The sequence below is a fragment of the Pseudorca crassidens genome, chromosome 8, assembly GCF_039906515.1.
Source record: "Pseudorca crassidens isolate mPseCra1 chromosome 8, mPseCra1.hap1, whole genome shotgun sequence".
NCBI classification, from domain to species: Eukaryota; Metazoa; Chordata; class Mammalia; order Artiodactyla; family Delphinidae; genus Pseudorca; species Pseudorca crassidens.
Genome location: NC_090303.1, coordinates 17,061,649 through 17,085,713, shown reverse-complemented (window position 1 = coordinate 17,085,713; position 24,065 = coordinate 17,061,649). Strand labels below are relative to the sequence as shown.

The window sequence follows — 24,065 nt, the reverse complement described above, 5'->3', positions numbered from 1 at the left end:
ACAGTAGGGGACTTTAACACCCCACTTTCACCAATGGACAGATCAGCCAAAATGAAAATAAAGAAGGAAACACAAGCTTTAAATGATACATTAAACAAGATGGACTTAATTGATATTTATAGGACATTCCATCCAAAAACAACAGAATGCACTTTCTTCTCAAGTGGTCATGGAACATTCTCCAGGATAGATCATATCTTGGGTCACAAATCAAGCCTTGGTAAATTTAAGAAAATTGAAATTGTATCAAGTATCTTTTCCGACCACAACACTATGAGAATAGATATCAATTACAGGAAAATATCTGAAAAAATACAAACACATGGAGGCTAAACAATACAGGACTAAATAACCAAGAGATCACTGAAGAAATCAAACAGGAAATCAGAAAATACCTAGAAACAAATGACAATGAAAACACGACGACCCAAAACCTATGGGATGCAGCAAAAGCAGTTCTAAGAGTGAAGCTCATAGCAATACAATCCTACCTTAAGAAACAAGAAACATCTCAAACAACCTAAACTTACACCTAAAGCAATGAGAGAAAGAAGAACAAAAAACCCTCAAAGTTAGCAGAAGGAAAGAAATCATAAAGATCAGATCAGAAATAAATGAAAAAGAAATAAGGAAACGACAGCAAAGGTCAATAAAAGTAAAAGCTGGTTCTTTGAGAAGATAAACAAAATTGATAAACCATTAGCCAGACTCATCAAGAAAAAAAGGGGGAAGACTCAAATCAATAGAATTAGAAATGAGAAAGGAGAAGTAACAACTGACACTGCAGAAATACAAAGGATCATGAGAGATTACTACAAGCAACTCTATGCCAACAAAATGGACAACTTGGAAGAAATGACAAATTCTTAGAAATGCACAACTTTCTGAGTCTGAACCAGGAAGGAATAGAAAATACGAACAGACCAATCACAAGCACTGAAATGAAACTGTGATTTAAAATCTTGCAACAAACAAAAGCCCAGGACCAGATGGCTTCACAGGCAAATTCTATCAAACATTTAGAGAAGAGCTAACACCTATCCTTCTCAAACGCTTCCAAAATATACCAGAGGGAGGGACACTCCCAAACTCACTCATTCTATGAGGCCACCATCACCCTGATACCAAAACCAGAGAAAGATGTCAGTGAGAAAGAAAACTACAGGCCAATATCACTGATGAAGATAGATGCAAAAATCCTCAACAAAATACTAGCAAACAGAATCCAACAGCACATGAAATGGATCACACACCATGATCAAGTGTGGTTTATTCCAGGAATGCAAGGATTCTTCATTATACACAAATCAATCAATGTGATACATCATATTAACAAATTGAAGGAAAAAAACCATATGATCATCCCAATAGATGCAGAAAAAGCTTCTGAGAAAATTCAACACCCATTTATGATAAAAACCCTGCAGAAAGTACGCATAGAGGGAACTTTCCTCAACATAATAAAGGCCATATATGACAAACCCACAGCCAACATCATCCTCAATGGTGAAAAACTGAAAGCATTTCCACTAAGATCAGGAACAAGACAAGGTTGCCCACTCTCACCACTCTTATTCAACATAGTTTTGGAAGTTTTAGCCACAGCAATCAGAGAAGAAAAAGAAATAAAAGCAATACAAATTGGAAAAGAAGAAGTAAACCTGTCACTTTTCAGATGACATGATACTATACATAGAGAATCCTAAAGAGGCTACCAGAAGACTACTAGAGCTAATCAATGAATTTGGTAAAGTAGCAGGATACAAAATTTATGCACAGAAATCTCTAGCATTCCTATACACTAATGATGAAAAATCTGAAAGTGAAATTAAGAAAACACTCCCATTTACCACTGCAACAAAAAGAATAAAATATCTAGGAATAAACCTACCTAAGGAGACAAAAGACCTTTATGCAGAAAATTATAAGACAATGATGAAAGAAATTAAAGATGATACAAATAGATGGAGAGATATACCATGTTCTTGGATTGGAAGAATCAACATTGTGAAAATGACTCTACTACCCAAAGCAATCTACAGATTCAATGCAATGCCTATCAAACTACCACTGGCATTTTCCACAGAACCAGAACAAAAATTTCACAATTTGTATGGAAACACAAAAGACCCCAAGTAGCCAAAGCAATCTCGAGAAAGAAAAATGGAGCTGGAGGAATCAGGCTCCCTGACTTCAGACTATACTACAAAGCTACAGTAATCAAGACAGCATGGTACTGGCACAAAAGCAGAAATATAGATCAATGAAACAGGATAGTAAGCCCAGAGATAACCCCACGCACATATGGTCACCTTATCTTTGATAAAGGAGGCAAGAATATACAGTGGAGAAATGATAGCCTCTTCAATAAGTGGTGCTGGGAAAACTGGACAGTTACATGTCAAAGTATGAAATTAGAACACTCCCTAACACCATACTCAAAAATAAACTCAAAATGGATTAAAGACCTAAATGTAAGGCCAGACACTATCAAACTCTTAGAGGAAAACATAGGCAGAACACTATGACATAAATCACAGCAAGATCCTTTTTGACCCACCTCCTAGAGAAATAGAAATAAAAACAAAAATAAACAAATGGGACCTAATGAAACTTCAAAGCTTTTGCACAGCAAAGGAAACCATAAACAATATGAAAAGACAACCCCCAGAATGGGAGAAAATATTTGCAAATGAAGCAACTGATGAAGCATTAATCTCCAAAATTTACAAGCAGCTCATTCAGCTCAATATCAAAAAACAAACAACCCAATCCAACAATGGGCAGAAGACCTAAACAGACATTTCTCCAAAGGAGATATACAGATTGCCAACACATGAAAGAATGCTCAACATCATCAATTATTAGAGAAATGCAAATCAAAACAATGAGATATCATCTCACACTGGTCAGAATGGCCATCATCAAAAAATCTACAAACAACAAATGCTGGAGAGGGTGTGGAGAAAAGGGAATCCTCTTGCACTGTTGGTGGGAATGTAAATTGATACAGCCACTATGGGAAACAGTATGGAGGTTCCTTAAAAAGCTAAAAATAGAACTACCAGGGCTTCCCTGGTGGCACAGTGGTTAAGAGTCCGCCTGCAGATGCAGGGGACACGGGTTCGTGCCCCGGTCCAGGAAGATCCCGCATGCCGCGGGGCGGCTGGGCCCGTGGGCCATGGCTGCTGGACCTGCGCGTCCGGAGCCTGTGCTCCGCAACGGTAGAGGCCACAGCAGTGAGAGGTCGGCTTTCTGCAAAAAAAATAAATAAATAAAATAAAATAATAAAAAAAGAACTACCATACGACTCAGCAATCCCACTACTGGGCATATACCCTGAGAAAACCATAATTCAAAAAGACTCATGTACCAAAATGTTCATTGCAGCTCTATTTACAATAGCCAGGACATGGAAGCAACCTAAGTGTCCATCGACAGATGAATGGATAAAGATGTGGCACATATATACAATGGAATATTATTCAGCCATAAAAAGGAACGAAATTGAGTTATTTGTAGTGAGGTGGATAGACTCAGAGTCTGTCATACAGAGTGAACTAAGTCAGAAAGAGAAAAACCGTATGCTAACACATATGTATAGAATCTAAGGAAAAAAAGGTCATGAAAAACCTAGGGGCAAGACAGGAGTAAAGACACAGACATACTAGAGAATGGACTTGAGGATATGGGGAGGGGGAAGGGTAAGCTGTGACAAAGTGAGAGAGTGGCATGAACATGTATACACTACCAAAGATAAAATAGCTAGCTAGTGGGAAGCAGCTGCATAGCACAGGGAGACCAGCTCGGTGCTTTGTGACCACCTAGAGGGGTGGGATAGGGAGGGTGAGAGGGAGGGAGACGCAAGAGGGAAGAGATATGGGGATATATGTATATGTATAACTGATTCACTTTGTTATAAAGCAGAAACTAACACACCATTGTAAAGCAATTATACTCCAATAAAGATGTTAAAAAAAAAATTAAGTGTGACAAAACCCACATTACCAAGAGTTAAAGTGTGACAAAACCCAGTGTTGGTCAGGAAATAAAGTAACAGGAACTCTCATACACTGTTGGTGTGGCTGTTAATTGTTATACCCACTTAAGGGACAGTTCACTATTATCTAATCAACTTGGAAAGGTTAACAGTCTATGGCCCAGTCATTCCACTCCTAGGTATGACTCTTAGGGACAGTCTCTGCATGTGCACAAGGCCACATGTACAAGAATGTTTACTGAAGCATCAAAAGAGAAATGGACAAATAGATTTTGTTACATATATAGGAAGGAAGAATTCTATGTAGAAATTAAAATGGGAGAACTAGGGGCTACATGATATGGACAAATCTAAAAAATACAATGTTGAATGAAATACTCAAGGGTACATACAGCATATCATCTATCTCAAGTTTGAAAACATGTCAACATGTATTGTTTGTGGATGAAGACATGTGAAAGTCTAAACACAAGCATGCTAATGATGATTGCCAAATATATGAGAGTTTATCCCTAGGAAGGAGGGTAGACCAAGGGGACAGGTGTGCAGCTGGGACATCCCATCCACAATGCTGTAGTGTTCTAGTAATAGCCTGAAGGTGAGAGGGTAAGATATTACATTTTCACAAAGCTAGTGGTGGCTCTGTTTTATTTATATTTATATATATATATATATATATTATTCTGTATTATTTTGTCTATGAGTGAAATATTCCCTTTGAAAAAGTTGACATTAAAGATAAAAGGAAAGATTTTTAAAGGTTAAAAAAAGAAAAATGAAACGAGGTAATAGCTTAGCAAAGTTGAATCATCTACAGCCAAATGCTGTAGCCAGTTTCTCTAGTTACTTCCTTGAGCTGACACTGCAGGTGCATGCGGCCTCTTCTGAAACCATCACCCCATCCTGGTTGAATTCAGAACAGTTTCCCGAATCATCAGTATCAGCCCCGGCCGCAAGACCACCAGGACGGACCTGGATTACCTGGCCCAACTTGTTCAGAGAGAAAAGCTCTCAGAGCCGAAGCGATTTTGCAGTTCCCACCCCCAAGAGGGCAGTTTGGAGACGCCGCTGAACCCAGGGTGGGCTGACGGCCCCAGGGACACCAGCTCTGCTCAGATGAGGGGAGAGGATGGGTCAGAGGCTGGGAACTCACGAATGCACGCGTACGGATCCGAGATGGCCTTGAGGGGGTCCCTGGAGAAAAGGGGCCTGAAGCGATCGCAGTGCTGGCCCTCGGTGTTGTGCCGGCAGCCGTCACACACGTACCCTCTGCGACTCCCGCTCGCCAGGTACACCGTCTTGTCGAAGTGACAGCGGTCAGAGTGTCCGTTCCAGCGACAAGCTGAGAACCGAGTGGAGTTACGAGAGATTCGCCAAGGCCTCAGGGATGAGCACCCTCAGGATGGTGGCTCCACGCCCCATCACCCATTCTCCCCTCCTCCGCTTTCTTCAGCCACCCCGCCTTCTTTCACCAAATATACAAAGGCTTAAAATAGGTGCTTTCAAGGATCTTTCTAGTACTCCGATTCTGCTCATACACTCTCTGTAAAATGTGTTCCCGAAATGTTTAATATTTAGTTTTTTTTTTTAAATCAAGCGAACAAATCTAAATCATGTGGGTGACCTAGAAGCCCTAGCGTGCAGTATGTTTGTTGTCCTTCGGTAAAGAATACTTTGACTGACTCGGGCTTTGTAAATCTGAATTTTTTACATCATATACTCTGCAGTATGGTACTACTGCATTCTCCAGATCGGATGCTAGAGCTGGGCCCAGCCAGCCTCTGCTTCTCTAGGGCAGAATTGCTGGAAGCGGGGCTGCAGGCTGTTTTCCTCCCATCAGGGGCTCAGCCAGAGTGTCGGAAGGAAAGGCAGTCTGTTTAGAGGGATTTGTGTGTCTTTGTGGTAATGTCTATGCTGTTCATCCTGTTGGGTTTTTCCCTGTAAAGAGCATAACCTCTGGCTACGTTTTGCTGGGTCTTATCCACTGTGACACTCACGGATGGGGCTTTCCATAAAAGCTCATCTGACAACCTCTCCTTCGAATCCTGTTTTCCCCATATCTGGGAAAAGAAACTGGATAACAGGTTTATTTGGAAGTTCATCAAAATTCGGAGGCAGCAAACACATGACAAAACGCCCTATCTTATCAGCCTCAATAGTTTATAAAAAATACAATAGCCTGTCCAACTCCATTCTGGACCTCGTTTCTCATCTTAGCTGACATATGGTTCAAGGTCACCTTCATTTGAGTGTGTGATAATTCAGGAAAACAGTGGGGATCTTTGTACCCATTCTAGGGGTCACCACATTCCTGGAGTGGCACTGTCCTCACAGATATTACCATTTCATGGCTATGCCCCCCCTCTGCAAAGGGGCCACACAACATGCATATTGTCTCGTTCTTCAAATTAATGTGAATTTTTGGTGTGAAGGTTTGAGAAGCTGGTGATTCTTCTATGTGAGATACTGGGAGACATGAGGCTATCACACATTTGGAGCTGTAAGCCACAGGGGTTCACCACCTGTGCTGCCTGCAGCTCCACAGACACAAACTAAATGTTCTCCAAAAGAAGGAAAAGCAGAGATCGTGTAAGGAGCTCACATAAGGAAACTCGGTGTATGCTGAGAGTGGAGGTCCACCCACCTCGGCAAGTGCTGTCCAGGGGGCCCACGGCTAGCCTCCAAGGAATGTCCTGGAAGAAGTCCTTGCACCTCTCACAGTTCGGGCCATCTGTACTGTGCTGACAGATGCACCGACCATGAACCTGCATGTGTGAGGAACATAAACACAGGGCTTATCTTAGAGCTTTGAGGACGCTGGGGTTCTTTAAATGGAAAATGACATACCAGGCCACAGGGTCCCTCTGGGTCTTAGTTTCCCATCTGTTAGTTACAATACCAGCCTTGACTATCTTTTATTATTTGCTTAACTAGCTATTAAATTTTAAAAGAATTTAAGATGTTTAGTGAACACCTAAAATAAATGTTTTTGCATTTCTGAATTCTAATTTCAGGGAACACAGAACACACATTTTGCAGCCTTTGGCAAAATGAGGGCCAGGATGGGGAGTATGCGTGTGCACATGCGTGTGCACGTGCGTGTGCGTGTATGGGGTGATTTAGGAGCATCAAGGAAAAGAGGGAACTAGAAACCAGAAAGCACTAGAGAAAGGTATGTGATTCTCTTGTTTTTTTCACAAAATGCCCTCCGTGTCCACGTTCCCAGGGAAAAGTTCCATTTCCAGTGAAACACAGAGGTGTCTAGGTGGGAAGATGCAATAGCCTCAATCCAGCCTTGTCTGTTATGACCAATAGTTCAAAACTATTGAGTTAGACACACCCCCAGGACCCTGCAAAAAATACCATTCTTCGGGGCTTCCCTGGTGGCGCAGTGGTTGAGAGTCCGCCTGCCGAGTCAGGGGACACGGGTTCGTGCTCCGGTCCGGGAAGATCCCACATGCCGCGGAGCGGCTGGGCCCGTGAGCCATGGCCGCTGAGCCTGCGCGTCCAGAGCCTGTGCTCCGCAACGGGAGAGGCCACAACAGTGAGAGGCCCACGTACGGCAAAAAAACAAAAAAACAAAAAAAACCCATTCTTCTACTACATTACTCTTTTACGATTAGTCCCAGGAATGGAGAAGATCTGCACTGCTTAAGATAGTCATTTGTAGTGTAAGTGTTACTTGGGGTGACCATCTTCAGAGCATCAGATGTCACTCAGACACCTTGGCACTGAGCACAGGCTCTCACATGATAGACCTTCAGTATGTTTTTGTGAGACAATGATGTGAACTTACAGGTCATCCCTAGCAAATCTCCATTCCCTAAAAAACCAATAAACAAAAGACAGCAAAACGGACTATCTTGAAATCATAAATTATAAATTCTGCCCATTAGCTGAATGATGCCCACATGTGGCAGAATCCACAAGAACCTCTGTCCAGAGAAACGAAGGCCCCCAGAATGGCCTGACGGGCCAGGTTGAATGAAACAACATTGTTGATCCCCACATACAGAATCTGATCTACATTCAGCACCAAGACAGTGAAGGAAAGATGGGAGACCAACCACGCTTTCAGGTTTGTAACTCACCATTCCGGGAGGGCTGAAAACGTCTCCGCGCAGCTTCTGTGTTGGGCCACATTAGCTAGCATGGCCACTGCAAAAACATCTTCCCGAGCCACCATCTCATAAAGAGCATAGTAGTATTTATCAAGGGAATCATTTTGCCTCCTTCCAAGCAAAGTATCCCCGAGGGTATGGAGTTTGGTAAAGTTCATCCTCAGGTTTGTTAATGTCACAAGGTCTAGAGAAAGGAAAATAATGAAATTAACGAATCTAAGTGCATTTAGGTTGGATGGGTTCAATGCACCCTGCTTGACTGACATCTCCTTAATGTCCCTGAGACATGCAATAACAAGGAATTTCCCTAACGTGAAATTCTAGAAAAGGAGTTGGTGTGAAAAATATAAAGCAATTCATACCCTGGACGTAGGGGCTGTAAGGGTTTTCTATTTCAAAGTTGGGATCCAAAACTTCTAAAACAATCTGTAAAACAAAGGTAGGTTAATTTAGAGTATTTTACCCCAAAAACATAATTGTTAAATATACCCTTAAAGAAGAGATTCTGACCTTACAAGAAGGCTGAGCCATTGCTTCCCACCTGATGTAAAACGCAGATTATCATTTGGGTTTGAGACAAGCTGGGACCTGGGACCGTTTGCTGCAGTGCTTGCACCTGAACACACCTCTCCTCCAGCAACAAAATACAGAGAAACTGCATGGGACTAAAAATAACTGCATGCATTCACAGTTGGGGCAAATTCTGGACCCGAAAGATACAAAGAGACCAAAAAACCCAACTGCCACTTTTGAAGAGCCTGGAGCACAAACAGGGTGTCAGGAGCAAAAGCAGGGTATTGTGCGTGCCCCCTGCACGCAACACTACCTAAGAGGTGGGCAAAACACCTAAGCCACCCCTCTGGCCCGACCCCTGGACACAGCCTACCCTCACCCCCTATAAGAAACAAGCTTGTCCCTCCCTCGGGGAGCGAGCAAGCAGGGGAAACTGTTGTTTGTTCTCGTTCCCCCCTGCTGCAGCAGGGGCCCCAATAAAGTCTTGCCTGAATTTCTTGTCTGGCCTCTAGTCAATTTTTATTGATTGGGGAAGGCCAAGAACCCTGGTCAGTAACAGGTTCTCATATGAATAAAAATACCAAGAATGAAAATGAAGGAAGGTTGTTAAACGGTCATTCTGGCTCTTTACGCACAAGTGGTCCATGTAGACGGAAGTGCTGATACCACTGGTGAAAGGGCTCCTCTGCTGGGTTGGGGTGGAGTGATGGGGTCACTATTCGGCAAGTCATCGTCAATTTAGATCTGGCGGGGGATTCTGGACCTGCCTTCTGCCACTCTTCCTTCTAGTCTAGCTGATAAGGTCATATCTCCCAAGCACACTCCTACCCCCTGACCCTTTGCCCATCACCAGCTTTGCTCTGAGGAAATTCCTGGCAGATTCCACGTGGGTGGGGACTTACAGAGCACGGAGCTGAGACAACTAATCCAAGGCTGCCGCCAGCCTCTGTGGTTCCTTTACAAGGGTTAGAAAAAGATGTTCCTTCCTCTGGTGCCCAGGCTGCATTTTAGCCCTTGCTTACCTTCAGCACAGCACTCCTCTACAGGATGATTTCTTATAAGGTATTTATAATTCATCTGAATATAAGATGAATTCAGGACTCATTTCAATCCAGACACATTCATTCTGAAACAACCAGCAGCTCAAGTTCAATTTCAGTAGACATTATCTAAATTGTTTGCATCTCAATTAACCACATTAACAAAAATATGTTTCATTTATGGCAAAGAAATCCAAGGAAGGAAATGCTACCTCACCACCAGTGGAGGGTTCAATATCCGAGTATTTGGAGTCACAAACAAGGTCTCCCACTCCGTGGGCCTGGCCAGATGTGATGTTGGGGAAGGAAGTAGCACAGTCTTTGGCAAAATATTTGAACACTCTCCAGGTGTGTCCACAGTCTGTGGAGCATTCAATTCACATTGCAGCAGGCCAAAAGGTCTAGGAGAAAAATGAGTTAAACTTGTCATACCTCACAAAAGTTGATTTTATTACTCACTCCAGATTGAATGTTTCCATTTTCAAATTCCATTTTTTAAAACTTTATTTGTATCTTTAAAAATCTATTCTACCGGGCTTCCCTGATGGCGCAGTGGTTAAGAATCCGCCTGCCAATGCGGTGAACACGGGTTCGAGCCCTGGTCCGGGAAGATCCCATATGCCATGGGGCAACTAAGCCTGTGCGCCACAACTACTGAGCCTGCTCTCTAGATCCCGCGAGCCACAACTAGGGAGCCTGCGACCCACAACTACTGAAGCCCGCGCACCTAGAGCCCGTGCTCCGCAACAAAAGAAGCCACCACAGTGAGAAGCCCGCGCACCGCAATGAAGAGTAGCCCCCGCTCACCGCAACCAGAGAAAGCCCGCGCACAGCAACGAAGACCCAACGCAGCCAAAAATAAATAAGTAAATAAAATACATTTACAAGACAAACAAACAAAAATATCTATTCTACCATGAAAACACCGAAATCTCTTTCTAACAAGCGGGCGAGTATTTATGAGCACATGCTTTGCCCCAGAATCGAATTCCACTTTTAAATTGTTTATGGTTCTGTGAATTATTAATTGAAGCAAAATAGCATACTCATTTTTAAAAAAGGCAGTGTAGCAGATATTTTACAGCAATTTGCATGTGGTTTTTCTTTGCCTAGAATGCTTTTCCTCTGGCAAACTCCTACACATCCTTCAAAATCCACCATGAAGTTTACCAACTCCCCAGAGCCATCTTAGCCATGTCAATGAACCCCCCCAGCATTCTAATCATATATCTATTTCTGCACTTGTCACTTGGCATTATAATTTCAAATTTATATATGTATGTGCGTGTGTGTATATATATAATATATATATAATATATATATTATATGTATGTTTGTATACATGACTAGACTGTGAGCTCTTTGAAGGCAAAGACTGGGTTCTTTTTAAAATTTTTAAAACATTTAGTTTTATGTTCCTTTTTTTTTTTTTTTTTTTTTGCGGTACACGGGCCTCTCACTGTTGCGGCCTCTCCCGTTGCGGAGCACAGGCTCCGGACGCGCAGGCTCAGCGGCCATGGCTCACGGGCCCAGCCGCTCCGCGGCATGTGGGATCTCCCCGGACCGGGGCACGAACCCGCGTCCCCTGCTTCGGCAGGCGGACTCTCAACCACTGCTCCACCAGGGAAGCCCCTTATTTTCCTTTTTTATTACCAAAACCTAGCTCCAGGCTTGACATCAAAATTAGAATTTTGATGAATGATTAAAGAATGACAATAGTACAGGATTTTCTCTGGCATCTACCTAATCTCAGTAAAGAGCCTTTAAATTTTCTCCCTCTTTTGATCACAATTTTTCCCTAAATAATTTCCAGTTCCTGCCCTCTTATGTCAAAAATTATCTTTCTAGTTCTTGTAACCTCTATCAACCCAGGGCTTGGAGGTTTCCTTTTTGCTATATCTTCCAAGATTTTATTTTTATGTTTAATCTATATAAGTTATTAATGAGCAGAGGGATTTTTTTTGTTTTTCATTCAAGAATAAAAACCCAGATGACAAAGCTTCAGTTGGATTTAAACAGCTTTTTGTTCTCTGTAGGGAAGCAAGGAAGCAAAATTGTAGGTATGCCAAGCATTTGGTAAACAGATAAGGGGACAGCAGCCTACACATCTGTACCTTAAAGGTCAGAATAAGTTGACTGAACTGAAGTAATGCCTCTAGATCCAGTCTGATGCTGACATGATCAAGACCTAAAGGAAAAACCAGAAAGAAGAAAATCAGTGATTTTGAGAGACCCGTTTATCACGTTAATCCCTCACTGTGGCTTGTCTGTAACGAAACCCTTTGAAATCTCAGGGCTGGTGATCAACACTCTTGCCTAGTCTGCTGGAGTGGTTTCCCAAGCCACCCATGCCCAGGAGAAGGTCCACGTGAGGGTAATACCCATTTTCCCCTGACTGTGCCCACATCCACCTTTTGGTGGCAATGCACACGGCCACTGTGTGGCAGCATTATGTACCACCAAGGGAGTTCCCGGACATTCCCCAGAGGTGGAAAGAGAAGGATCATTTCCATGACCTCAAATCTTGACTCAACATAAGCTAGCAGGCACAGCATGGCAAACACCCTTTTCTTCCAACAGCTGCAAAAAAGCATTTGAACTAGTTGTATTGTCACTTAGCAGAAAACCCAGCTTGGATTATTTCCCTGGGACTGAGGGTCTGTGGGCTCCTCTGTGGCCACCAATCATGTCCTTGTTCAATGGATGACATAGAAAGACAACCTCATATTATGCTTGCCCTAAATGAGCTTATATATTATGACGATTCCCACACTCCCTTCTCATGATCTAGGATCTCCTAAGGGAGATATATTTAGGTGTCCAAAGAGAACACATGGATTGTAGCCCAAAGCATCCTGGCCAGGACTTTGCACTGAGATAGCTGCCATCCAGCTCTAGCACAGACACAGAGGATCAACTCCAATCCAGACGTGATAGAAGCCACTCTCGAGTGGAACTGTCCAATGGGAATATGAGCCCCACGTGTCATTTAAAATTTTCTAGCAGCCACATTTTAAAGTAAAAAGAAGCAGGAGAAATTATTTATCTGTATTAATAATAAATATAATAAACAATACTTTATTATATTATAATTTATAATATATGATATATTGAATATTACTTATATATGTCATACGTGATATAATGTATTATTTATCATATATATTTATAATGTCATATATGATCTATATAATATACTTAATCCAATATATGAAAAATATTCTCATTTCAATATATAATCAACATTTTAAAAATTAGTAGTGCTTTATTACACATATTTTTCTCTAAATCAAGTCTTAGAAATCCAGGATGTTTTTACACTCACAGTGCATCTCAGTTGGGTTTTGCCGTGTTTTGCATGCTCAGGAGCCATGTGTGGAGCCACAGTATTGGACAGTCGAGTTCCAGAGAGCAGTGGCTGCACCGTGGTGAATTGGGGAGCAGCTTAGCATTCTAGGCTGAATGGCTTGGAGAAGGATTTGCTGCCGAGAGAGCAGCCACACTCCAGGCTCTGTGTCGAGGGCTCCTAGCTCTTTCTGGAAAGGACATCTCCTGTCCCCTGTCTAAAGTTCTTGGTTGAGAACCCATCTTCTGTGTAGTCAGCTTTGACCGAAGGGCATTCCTTCTGTAAGGAGACGCGGAACGAATGCTGGACGTGTGGGTCAAAGCAGCTGTGAAGCAAAAATGGCCGCATCCGTCAGTGTGGCAAAACCCACCAACATTCACTAAGGAGAGTCCAATGACAGACCAATCATTAGGATCCAAAATGAACCAGCATTTAATAGACACCAATCATGGCCCTGTCCAATGGGTGACATAAAAAAATAGCCTCATGTGATGCTTGCCCTAAATGATCTTACCTATTATGATTATTCCCACACTCCCCTCTCACGGTCTAGGATCCCCGAAGGGAAATATGTTTAGGCATCTGAACACAAGAGAGGAATTGTAGTCCAAGGTGCAACATACAGAGATGTGGCAATGGAATCCTTTTCTGGGTTAAGGGCTCCAGACCAGTGTTGAAGAGGGCCCATCATTTAATATAGCCCAACCAGCTGCATTAAACACATAAGGCCCAAGGCTGGGGTGGGGAACAAGAAATCCCCGATCAGGTCCAAACTTACAGTGGTGTCTAGGAAATAAGGACGGTCAGGGCCGGTGTGAGGTTCAGTATCACAGTTATTCATGAACAGGGAAGGGCATCAATCCAGGAAAGAAAGAACTGCAGTGAGTAGCCAACTCTCCTCTCAATTCAATTTTTACATTAAAATCTTTGGCTTACCGTAAGAAATAAAATGTCCTTTCTCTTTTTCCCTTCAGGAGTTGAAAAAGGAAAAAGCACAAGGTATTAACTCTCAGACTTCCCCTGGGTTATTATTTCTGTTTACAGCAGTGTGTTTTTATATATGGCTTAATTTACCAACACCTCATAACTTTTTTTTTTTTAACAAAGAACAAGAGGATGCAGAGCTATGTTCCTTCCCACCACAGAAAAAGTGAAACATTCTGAGTTATGTGCTTAAAAAATACTTCGATTTCTCAAGAGGAAAATAATCTTTCTTAAAATAAAAATTAAATTTTGTTTTTTTACAGGGTTTTACATTCTCAGTGGATACTATTCCATTTCAGTATAACTCCTTGTTGTGTTAGTGCCAAAATCATAGAGTGAAAGGTGCCTTACAAAAAATTTGAAGGAATAAAAAATTGGAATGGAACTTAATCATACCGTTTTCTGATTGCCACCATTTCTTTTCTCCATCTGGTTCAAAATTTGGGATTACATTCTCAGTGGTGTGGCTGTTGGGTTGGGCGTGCGGATCATATGGAAATCTGGAGTCACAGATGAGGCATTTTTGTTCCCCCTGGAAAACACATCATTAAAATTAAAAATAAAGAATCATCATTACTTATTGTTGATATGAATTTAAAAACAAGCTGTACTTACTATATTTTTCATTCAGTCTGGCTAAAAATACAAAGTAGGGGAAGTAACAAGACATCAATTTTTCCATCAATAGGCATTTAACTACAAAAATAAACAAAATTAAGATGTGACCTAGAAATTTTATAAATTTATACATTTGGGACAAAAATGCAGATTTATGTAGAACTAATAATTTTTCTCATACAAGGGGCAGAGGAACTGGAGGTTATTTTAAACTATAGAAAAATAATTAGGATATACTATTGAGTTGGAATGACTCTCTTTAGCCAAAAAAAAGAATAATTAGGGACTCCCCTGGTGGCACAAGGGTTAAGAACCCACCTGCCAATGCAGGGGACACGGGTTCGAGCCCTGGTACGGGAAGATCCCACATGCTGCGGAGCAACTAAACCTGTGTCCCACAACTACTGAGCCTGCTCTCTAGAGCCCGCAAACCACAACTACTGAGCCCGCATGCCACAACTACTGAAGCCCTCGTGCCTAGAGCCTGAGCTCTGCAACAAGAGAAGCCACCACAATGAGAAGCCCACACACCGCAATGAAGAGTAGCCCCTGCTCACTGCAACTAGAGAAAGCCCATGTGTAGCAATGAAGACCCAACGCAGCCAACAATACATTAAAAAAAAAAATTCAAATAGCTATATAAAAAGAATTAGGAAGAAATTAATGAAATAATTGGCCATTAGTTTATCTGCACCCATCATCCTTTCCCTCTCAGACATTATTTTTGGCATAAAAGCTTCCAGGGCCAAAATCTTTACATCACACATGTGGATTTTATAAAAGATTTTCATTAAACTCATAACAGAGAGACCCACCCTCTTGTCTTGCAGACTAGAAGGTTTTAGTTAATTGGAACTAGTTTTGCTTGGGATGGATTTTCAAAGGTTATAACAGTCAAGATTGGCCTTTGAGTTTGCTTAATTTAATGCATCCACTTGTAGCTCTACTTACTTAAAACTCCTGGGGAAATCTCCCAAGATTTCCAAAGGACTGCCAATGGTCTGCACAGATGTTCCTGGCTAATATTTGCGGGACTCTGGAGGATCATTTTTGCAAAGCTTCCAGGAAGCAGGAGCTACTTCTTACATTTCCATATTGGAAATTGCCCACAACAGCAAATGTGCTGGTAGGTATTCAGCGAGTGTTTGATTTTATGTTTGATCATGGCTTACAAGGGCCTACACGATCTGACCGGGCCCACCTCTTTTGTTGAACAAATGCATGATGATTTTAATGACTATTTCAGCTAGAGTCTGTCAAAGTAAACCAGCCTTTCAAGAGATCTATAAAATCTTTTTAGAAGCATGGGCCACCATAAGCCTTATACTTGAAGAAAACCAAAATGCCCTTTGGAAATTAAGGACTCATACAAGCAACATCAGTTCTGCCTACAGGGAGGTTTGCCCCAGATCTGTCCTAAAAGGGCAGCAGGAACCCTGTGATTCCACTAAAAGGTGTCAAGACTTCATTTCAGTAATACTATGAAAATTATTGGGGAAAATGTCTAACTTCAAGGGCCATTTTGATTGTGGGTCATTTTTTTTTTTTCTGTAAACATTTTCGAAGCACAATCTTTGATGGAAATGGCTACAGAGGATGCTTAGTTGTGGCAACTACATATGGGAGGTCCAACTTGGGTAGCACTCTGAGTCAATGTTGACTTGAAGATTCGGAAGAGAATGTTTCACTTGATAGCTCTTTGCTAGACTATGGATGAAAAAAAATTATCTTCCATGCCAGGCAAATGTTTACGTAACCAGTACTTGTAGTCCCACCCGTAATACTTTGTCAGCCAGAAGCTATCTTGAGGTTTTTTTCCAGTTTGAAGATGAAGATTTCTGTGATTACCTAGACCAAAGAAGCTCTGCAGTTTGATTTATTTCTATTTTTGGTGTAACTTTGCAATCCAGGAACATCAATTTCTAATTACCATCAGAGTATATTGGCTCATGACAACTTAAGCAAATGCCAATGGTGGAAGGACAAGAGGGGTGATGCCAGTGTTGGAAAGTTTCTAGTATTACAGTTGGGAGCTACTTCTTTGTCCAGAGGACCTGGACTTCGGGAAGTTACCTGAAGGGCCTTCCATCCCACCTGACCTAAAACTGAGCAAAACTATAGTGTCATTTCCTTGCACATGTAGAGGATTTGCCTTCTTATACAAGTACTTCCCAACCTTAGGCCAGGGCTCAACATTCAGGTATTGTCTCCACTTATTTATAATCATCTTCTTTTTACTAGAAACCAATGAGAATACAAAGCCTTTCCCAGAGCCTCCGGGAGTTGCCTTAAACGAACAATACGTGGAAAAGCCTGGGCCACTAACATTAGGCTTACATCCAACTTCCTTCCTGAACATCCTCTCAGTTAAGGGGTTGACGTGATTGCCTTGGGCTTTTCAGCAGGTATGATACTCAGATGACCTTGCATGCTTGTTTCAGAGCCCAGGGAAGAAAAAAAAAGCAACTGGTCTTTTAATAAAATGGGTCTTTAAGAAAAAAAGCCACAAAAATATGTTCACTTCAGGATTTGATAGTCTCTAGGCAAGACAATTTCCAAGTAGCATGGAACTATAGACAATTCCAAGTCTGCCCCAGCTCCATCTCCACCTGAAGCAGGGCAGTGAGAACTCACGTTCAGCATAATAGCCTTGCGGCCCTGAGGGATCTTCCATCTTCACCCAACTAGTCAATTAAGTCCACTCCATGAGAGTCACTAAGGCAGTCAAGCAGAACAGTATATTGTACAGTATTCCCTTCAAAGACTGAATCAAAAAAGGCTTTTCTGTCTAACTCTAAAGGTAACAAGAAATAGATGAAGCCCATTTTCCTTTTTCTCCGATCAGGGAAGGTTTCCCGGATGTTGAATTAAATCACTTGTGTCTCTGATGTTTGGGAAAGCGTGCTGTCTCCTCTTTACTGTTGTCTCGACGGCCCTATATGTACTTGGAAAAACCTACATCACTGACTAAATCATGTCCCCGCAAGTAAAGAATCAACCCACCTCAAGGTAGCTGAGGATGCAGTATTTCTGGGTCCCGCCCAGCCCACAGGTAGAAGCAGAGAGCTGCGCGCTGCAACCCACCAGGAGATTGCTGGTGGAGGGGTGACAACCACCTCCGTTGCATTCATCCTGAGCTTCCATGTAACTGAGCAACCCTTGATCATGACAGAAACAGGACAGAGGAGGCAGTCTAAGGGTAGCAGAAGGCTTAGAGAAGCAACTGGTTAAGTGGGAGAGTTAACAGTCTGTGTATTTTTAATACTAGTTCTGTGATTATTAAGATCCTGGTGGTGGATGCTGTTGGTGCCCTCAGCCTGATGGAAATCTCTTAGCCTGGGAGGTTAAGCCACCTGTGCTCATGTCCCCACCTGGCCCAGCCGGTAGCCAATGACTGATGGATACATATTTCCCAGCCATTGCCTCAGGCTGGGATCCACTGTGTGGTGCAAGTTATGCTCAGAAGCTCTCCTGGGCGGAGGTTGAAGCCAGACTCCTGCTGGGACCCCATCCTGCCTCCACCCCCCGCACTCTCCCTCCTCAGAGCACTCCCTCAATAAATCACTTGAGTCTCAGGTTCTGCTTCTGGGAGACCTGATCTGAGACAGCCTCCATTCGCTGGGAGTTCTCTATGTGTTATTTTAGGGCAAATAACAAAGATGAATGCATAGACACGAGGAAGGAGAATCCTCATCCTGCCTCTTATACCTGTTGTCCAAACGTGGAGAAAATCAACTGGAGAATTTAAGAATTTCTTGGGAAATAACTTTCTCTTAAAATATATACATTCAACTGACCCCTTTATAACCTGAATTGCTGGGTTCAGATACACCATGGACCAAATCATACCCCTTTGGGATAAAGGATGGGACAGGTGGGAGTTTCAGCCTGTATAGTACACTTAGCCATCGGTACCTGCCGTCCAACAGATCTGTCATGAAGGTTTCAGTCACAGGTGAGCTAGAGCATTAAAGGGCAGCTCTATCTCAACTGTCACCTCAGCTCTTTACTTTTCACGTGTAGCCTCTGAAATAGTATCTTTAAAGCTTGGTTTAAAAATGATTTTTAATGTTCTGCTTGTTTTAAAATGTTAAATTCTGAGTTAAGATCACTGTTAAATCTTTATACGTGAATGCGGGGTGGGTAAGGTAATCCAAACTATTTCTTGCCTGCGTGGATCGCCTGCAGGGTTTACTCCGTTATGTTAAAGTCACACACTTGCACTGACAACAAGCTCATGATCCATAAAAAGAAAAATTGGTAAATTGGACCTCATCAAAATTAAAAACTTTGTGAAGAGGTAAAAAGGCAAGCTATACACTGGGAGAATATAATTACGAATCACGTATCTGACAAAGCACTTGATCTAGAATATATAAAGGGCTCTCAAAACTCGACATTAAAAAACCAATCCAAGTAGAAAATGGCAAGCAGCATGAATAGACATTTCACTGTAGGAGACAGACAGATAGCCAGTAAGCACCTGAGAAGATGGTCAACATCATTAGCCATTAGGGAGACGCCAATCAAAACCACAATAGCACTACATACCTAACAGAATGGCTAAATAGAAAACAGTAATAACTCCAGCTGCTGGAGAGGATGGGGAAAACTGGATTACTCATACACGGCTGGTAGGAATGTAAAATGGAACAGCCACTCTGGGAAGACGTACGGTAGTTTCTTATAAAGCTAAGAATGCGCTTATCATACAACCTAGCAATTACACTCCTAGGTAATTATCCCAGAGAGATTAAAATATCTATTCATAAAAAATCTGTATAGCATCTTTATAATGGCCCCAAACTGGCAACAACCCAGATGTCCTTCAGTGGGTGAATGGTTAGGTAAAGTGTGGTCTATCCATACCATGGGATACTACTCAGCAATAGAAAGGAGGGAGTCGTTGATACATGCAACACTATGGATGGATCTTCAAGGAATGATGCTGAGTAAACAACACCAATCTCAAAAGGTTATATACTACATAATTCCATTTCTTGAATGACACAATTCTAGAGCTGGAAAACAGATTCGTGGTGGCCATGGGTGAGGGAGGGGGAGAGGTGGGTGTGGATATAAAAGAGTATTACTAGGGATCCTGGAAGTGATGGAACTGTTCTGTATCTTAACTGTGGTACGGTCTCATGAATCTATACACGTGATGAAATCACACAGAATTAAATACACACACACACAAACAAGAGCATGTAAAACTGCAGAAATCTGAATAAGGTTAATGGATTATTTCAATGTCAGTTTCCTGGCTGTAATATTGTATTGTAGTTACACAAGATGCTACCATTGGGTGAAATGGGATTTCTCTCTTTTTTTTTTTTTTTTTGCGGTACGCGGGCCTCTCACTGTTGTGGCCTCTCCTGTTGCGGAGCACAGGCTCCGGATGCGCAGACTCAGCAGCCTTGGCTCACGGGCCCAGCCGCTCCGCGGCATGTGGGATCTTCCCAGAGCAGGGCACGAACCCGTGTCCCCTGCATCGGCAGGCGGACTCTCACCCACTGCGCCACCAGGGAAGCTCTCTGTATTATTTCTTACAACTGCATGGGAACTTGCAATTATCTCAAAACAAAAAATTAAAAAAAAAAATCCCAAACAACTCCCTCTCCCTTCAAAATCACCCCATCAGCCTCTGGATGGTGAATCATGTAAATCCCACACTCTAAAATAATACACACAGGACAGGTTCCAGCTGCTCCTATATACTTTTCCCTTGAGACATGAAAATTTATGCCAAGCCCTGATTTCAGCAGACAGGGGTGCGAGGGATGGGCCTAAAAGGAAAAATAATTACCATACTGTGGAATAAGCTTGGTTTCTCCTCAGTTTTTTCAGCGATAAAAATATAAAGAATCTTCTATCATGGACTTGTTTTGAATGGATTTGATGGATTGCTTTCCTTCAAGCTGTCCTCCAAAAATACAGCCTATTGAAAAATAATGTTCTTTCCCTTGTGTACACATTACCCACATCTATTCTGCTAATATGGTCATTTTGTGATTATTAGGTGTTAAACATATATACAGATCACATTTCTATAGCTAAAAATATGATTCATAATGTCTCCTTCCCCACAGATTACCAAAAGTCAGTTTGAATGGGGAATTTTCCACCTTCCATCTCATTGCAAAGATTATTATACTAAAACAGAGCATAATATTTCTTTCTCTTTCTCTGAGATGTGGTTAGGCCCCTCACACACTTTATTTCACTATAGAATAGATGATCCTAGCTTGGTTAACCTGGATGTTTCTTTTTATTCACCCAACAATCCAAATCCAGATCTCCTTTTGCTTCCTAGAATTGGCATCTAGGATAAATAACTAAACTAAAGTTTGGACTTCAACAGACAGAGGCTTTTTCGAAAAGGGCAGGTATAAAATCTCTGCTAATGCTACGTGTGGATTAGCTAAGATTCCCCTTCCAGGGCTTTATTCTTTTAGACAGGTTCCATCCTGAATTCTCTTATTGGAACTGTTGCCTTAGACATTGAATATGTTTTTAGAACCTGACTTGGCCAAACATGTTTTAATCAAACATGTACTTTTCAGAAATAAAAGTATTCCAGGACTTTGGGAAATTGAACTATTATTCATGTGATATTCTACCAACAAATACGAACTTCTGGTCTAAAATACTTGGCAGAAAGTGGTGAAAAACCTTAAGCAGTTAAACCTTCTTGCCTGAACGTAGATAGACGTAGCAATATCCTTCCTGGATTAAAGCTTTCAACTGCTGAGTTATTACATGAGCAATAGGTTGGAATTGATTTCGAGAATAATGTTTCTGTCTATAGAAAATCAATGTATTGCTCAAAAATGACATAAAACTTGATGACAGGATCTTATTAAAAATGAATTTAGGGGCTTCCCTGGTGGCGCAGTGGTTGGGAGTCCGCCTGCCGATGCGGGGGACGCGGGTTCGTGCCCTGGTCCGGGAGGATCCCACGTGCTGCGGAGCGGCTGGGCCCATGGGCCATGGCTGCTGGGGCTGCGCGTCCGGAGCTGCTCCGCAATGGGAGAGGCCACAGCGGTGAGAGGCCCGCGTACCGCAAAAAAAAAAAAAAAAAAAAAAAAAATGAATTTAGGAAAGCTGGTCATTTAAAGAAAATATACAGTAAATTTTCGATAAAGTCAGTCATTTATAGATACAACCATTATTATATGATCTCAGTAATTTTGGATATTGTTATAATTTTCTTAAACACATGTGATGTTTTCATCTAGTTTAGACTTCATTTCAGAGTTTAGAGGCTATAAACACACACATCCATTTATGTGGTCACACACATTATTTACTATGAGTGAGCAAACGTGCAAAGGATGCACGTTGGATAAGATTTGCATTTTGTATACAGTTCCCCAAACCTGGGGCCAATTTTATGATCCTTTCTCCTTATCTTCCTTAGTTAGAATACAAGACAGAGGGTTTAAATAGGCTTCAGTATTTATATAAATGCCTATGGTCGAACTATAAACCAGAAAATGCCCATGCAGATGAGGTGGGGCTAACCTGGTTAGCAGTTTGACCACAGGCTACCCTAGCGATTTGGGTTAGAGCAGGTCAAGCTTAGGTTTAGAAACCCAGGATCTGTTGCAGGGAGGCCTTTTCCACCCAAGCTAATTTAGTTTTGAAGGTTTTCCCTCCAGAGAAGGGTCTCCTGATTGAGGAGGCCTCTCTGAGGTTCTGTGGCGTGGTTTAGAACTTTGGCAAGGTGTAAGTTATCCTATGGAGAGGCCGGGAAAAGATGCCATGACTGGTTGCTTCTGATTTTGAATACTGTTTTAGTCCCAAAGAGAACATCCAAAGAAGATATAGATGGGGACTTCCCTGGCCGTCCTGTGGTCAGGACTCCATGCTTCCACTTCAGGAGGTGTGGGTTCGATCCCCAATCAGGGAACTAAGATCCCACATGCTGCGCAGTGTGGCCAAAACAAACAAACAAAACAAAAAACAAAGCAGATGTAAACAAGACCAACTCTTCTCTGACTCTTTGAGACCAGATCTAAGCTTCCTAGTCCTGGGGGGGAAGCGCAGTTCAGTGAGTCTCCGCTTCCGTTGGCTGGCTTGTGGCTTGCCTCTGAGGCAGAAATTTTTCAACAAAGAACAAATGAGCCTTTACCACCTAGAGCGGTTCTTCTTTGTTCCATGACCAGCCAAGCTAACTGAGAATTTGCCTCAGGGTTTGGGAGTTGCCAAATTAAAAGAGGAGATTCTTAAAGTCTACTGCCATGAAGAAATTCAGCAGGAATATTTGAAGAGAAGGTTCTAAGCAATTTAGTTAGTAGTCACCCAAAGCAGAGCTGTTATAGATACAGAAAAGCAGGATCAAAGAGAGTAATTTTTGGAAACATCTTCTCTGTGACTAATATAAATGATTCTCAGCTTATTAAAGACAGCCCGGTCATGGAGAGTCTGGCCGTTTAGTTCTGAGCTGCAGCTTACTCAGAAGAGGGAATTTTGCCTATAAATTCTTTATGAGACCTCATCACTGGGATAAGGGCTACATTCAAAGCAGAGCTATTTTTAAAAAATTAAAATGCATTGTATGTGTAAATTAAGAATCTGAAAGTAGTTTGCTTTTTTTTAGTGTCTTATTTACCTGCTGCTGCTAATACTCCATTAAAGAGTGACAGAAATAGCTATGGGTGGATAGTGGCCATGTTTGAATGGAACTTTCTAGTTGTTGACACAATTATACAACAGAAGAGTCATGCAAATATGTGTTAGTATAGAAAAAAGAGGTGGATATGTTTAAAACCTATCTCCACTAAATATTTTAGAACAATTCAATACAAGCAGAAAATGGATTTTGATAATACTCACCAAGGTGCAAAAAATAGGTCAGTTGAAATTGCATTCCTTGCAAGGATTCTTCAATATACACAAATTAATCAATGTGATACACCATATTAACAAATTGAAGGAGAAAAACCATATGATCATCTCAATAGATGCAGAGAAAGCTTTCGACAAACTTCAACACCCATTTATGATAAAAACCCTCCAGAAAGTAGGCACAGAGGGAACTTTCCTCAACAAAATAAAGGCCATATGTGGCAAAACCACAGCCAACATCGTCCTCAATGGTGAAAAACTGGAACCATTTCCACTAAGATCAGGAACAAGACAAGGTTGCCCACTCTCACCACTATTATTCAGCATAGTTTTGGAAGCTTCAGCCACAGCAATCAGAGAAGAAGAAGAAATAAAAGAAATCCAAATCAGAAAAGAAGAAGTAAAGCTGTCACTGTTTGCAGATGACATGATCCTATACATAGAGAATCCTAAAGATGCTACCATAAAACTACTAGAGCTACTCAATGAATTTGGGAAAGTAGCAGGATACAAAATTAATGCACAGAAATCTCTTGCATTCCTATACACTAATGATAAAAAATGTGAAAGTGAAACTGAGAAAACACTCC

At 41.7% G+C, this 24,065-nt stretch overlaps 1 protein-coding gene across 1 annotated transcript in view; it reads right to left on the bottom strand.

The window, feature by feature from the left end:
* The window catches only part of LAMB4 (laminin subunit beta 4), a 111,969-nt gene extending 88,472 nt beyond the window's left edge, over positions 1 to 23,497 (bottom strand). Inside the window, 10 exon segments of the mRNA XM_067745896.1 lie at positions 5,154 to 5,342; positions 6,645 to 6,765; positions 8,092 to 8,177; positions 8,180 to 8,305; positions 8,484 to 8,547; positions 9,887 to 10,075; positions 11,789 to 11,862; positions 14,401 to 14,536; positions 17,626 to 17,780; positions 23,464 to 23,497. Coding sequence (XP_067601997.1) covers positions 5,154 to 5,342; positions 6,645 to 6,765; positions 8,092 to 8,177; positions 8,180 to 8,305; positions 8,484 to 8,547; positions 9,887 to 10,075; positions 11,789 to 11,862; positions 14,401 to 14,536; positions 17,626 to 17,780; positions 23,464 to 23,497 — 1,174 coding nt within the window.
* Positions 23,498 to 24,065: the final 568 nt, after the last annotated feature.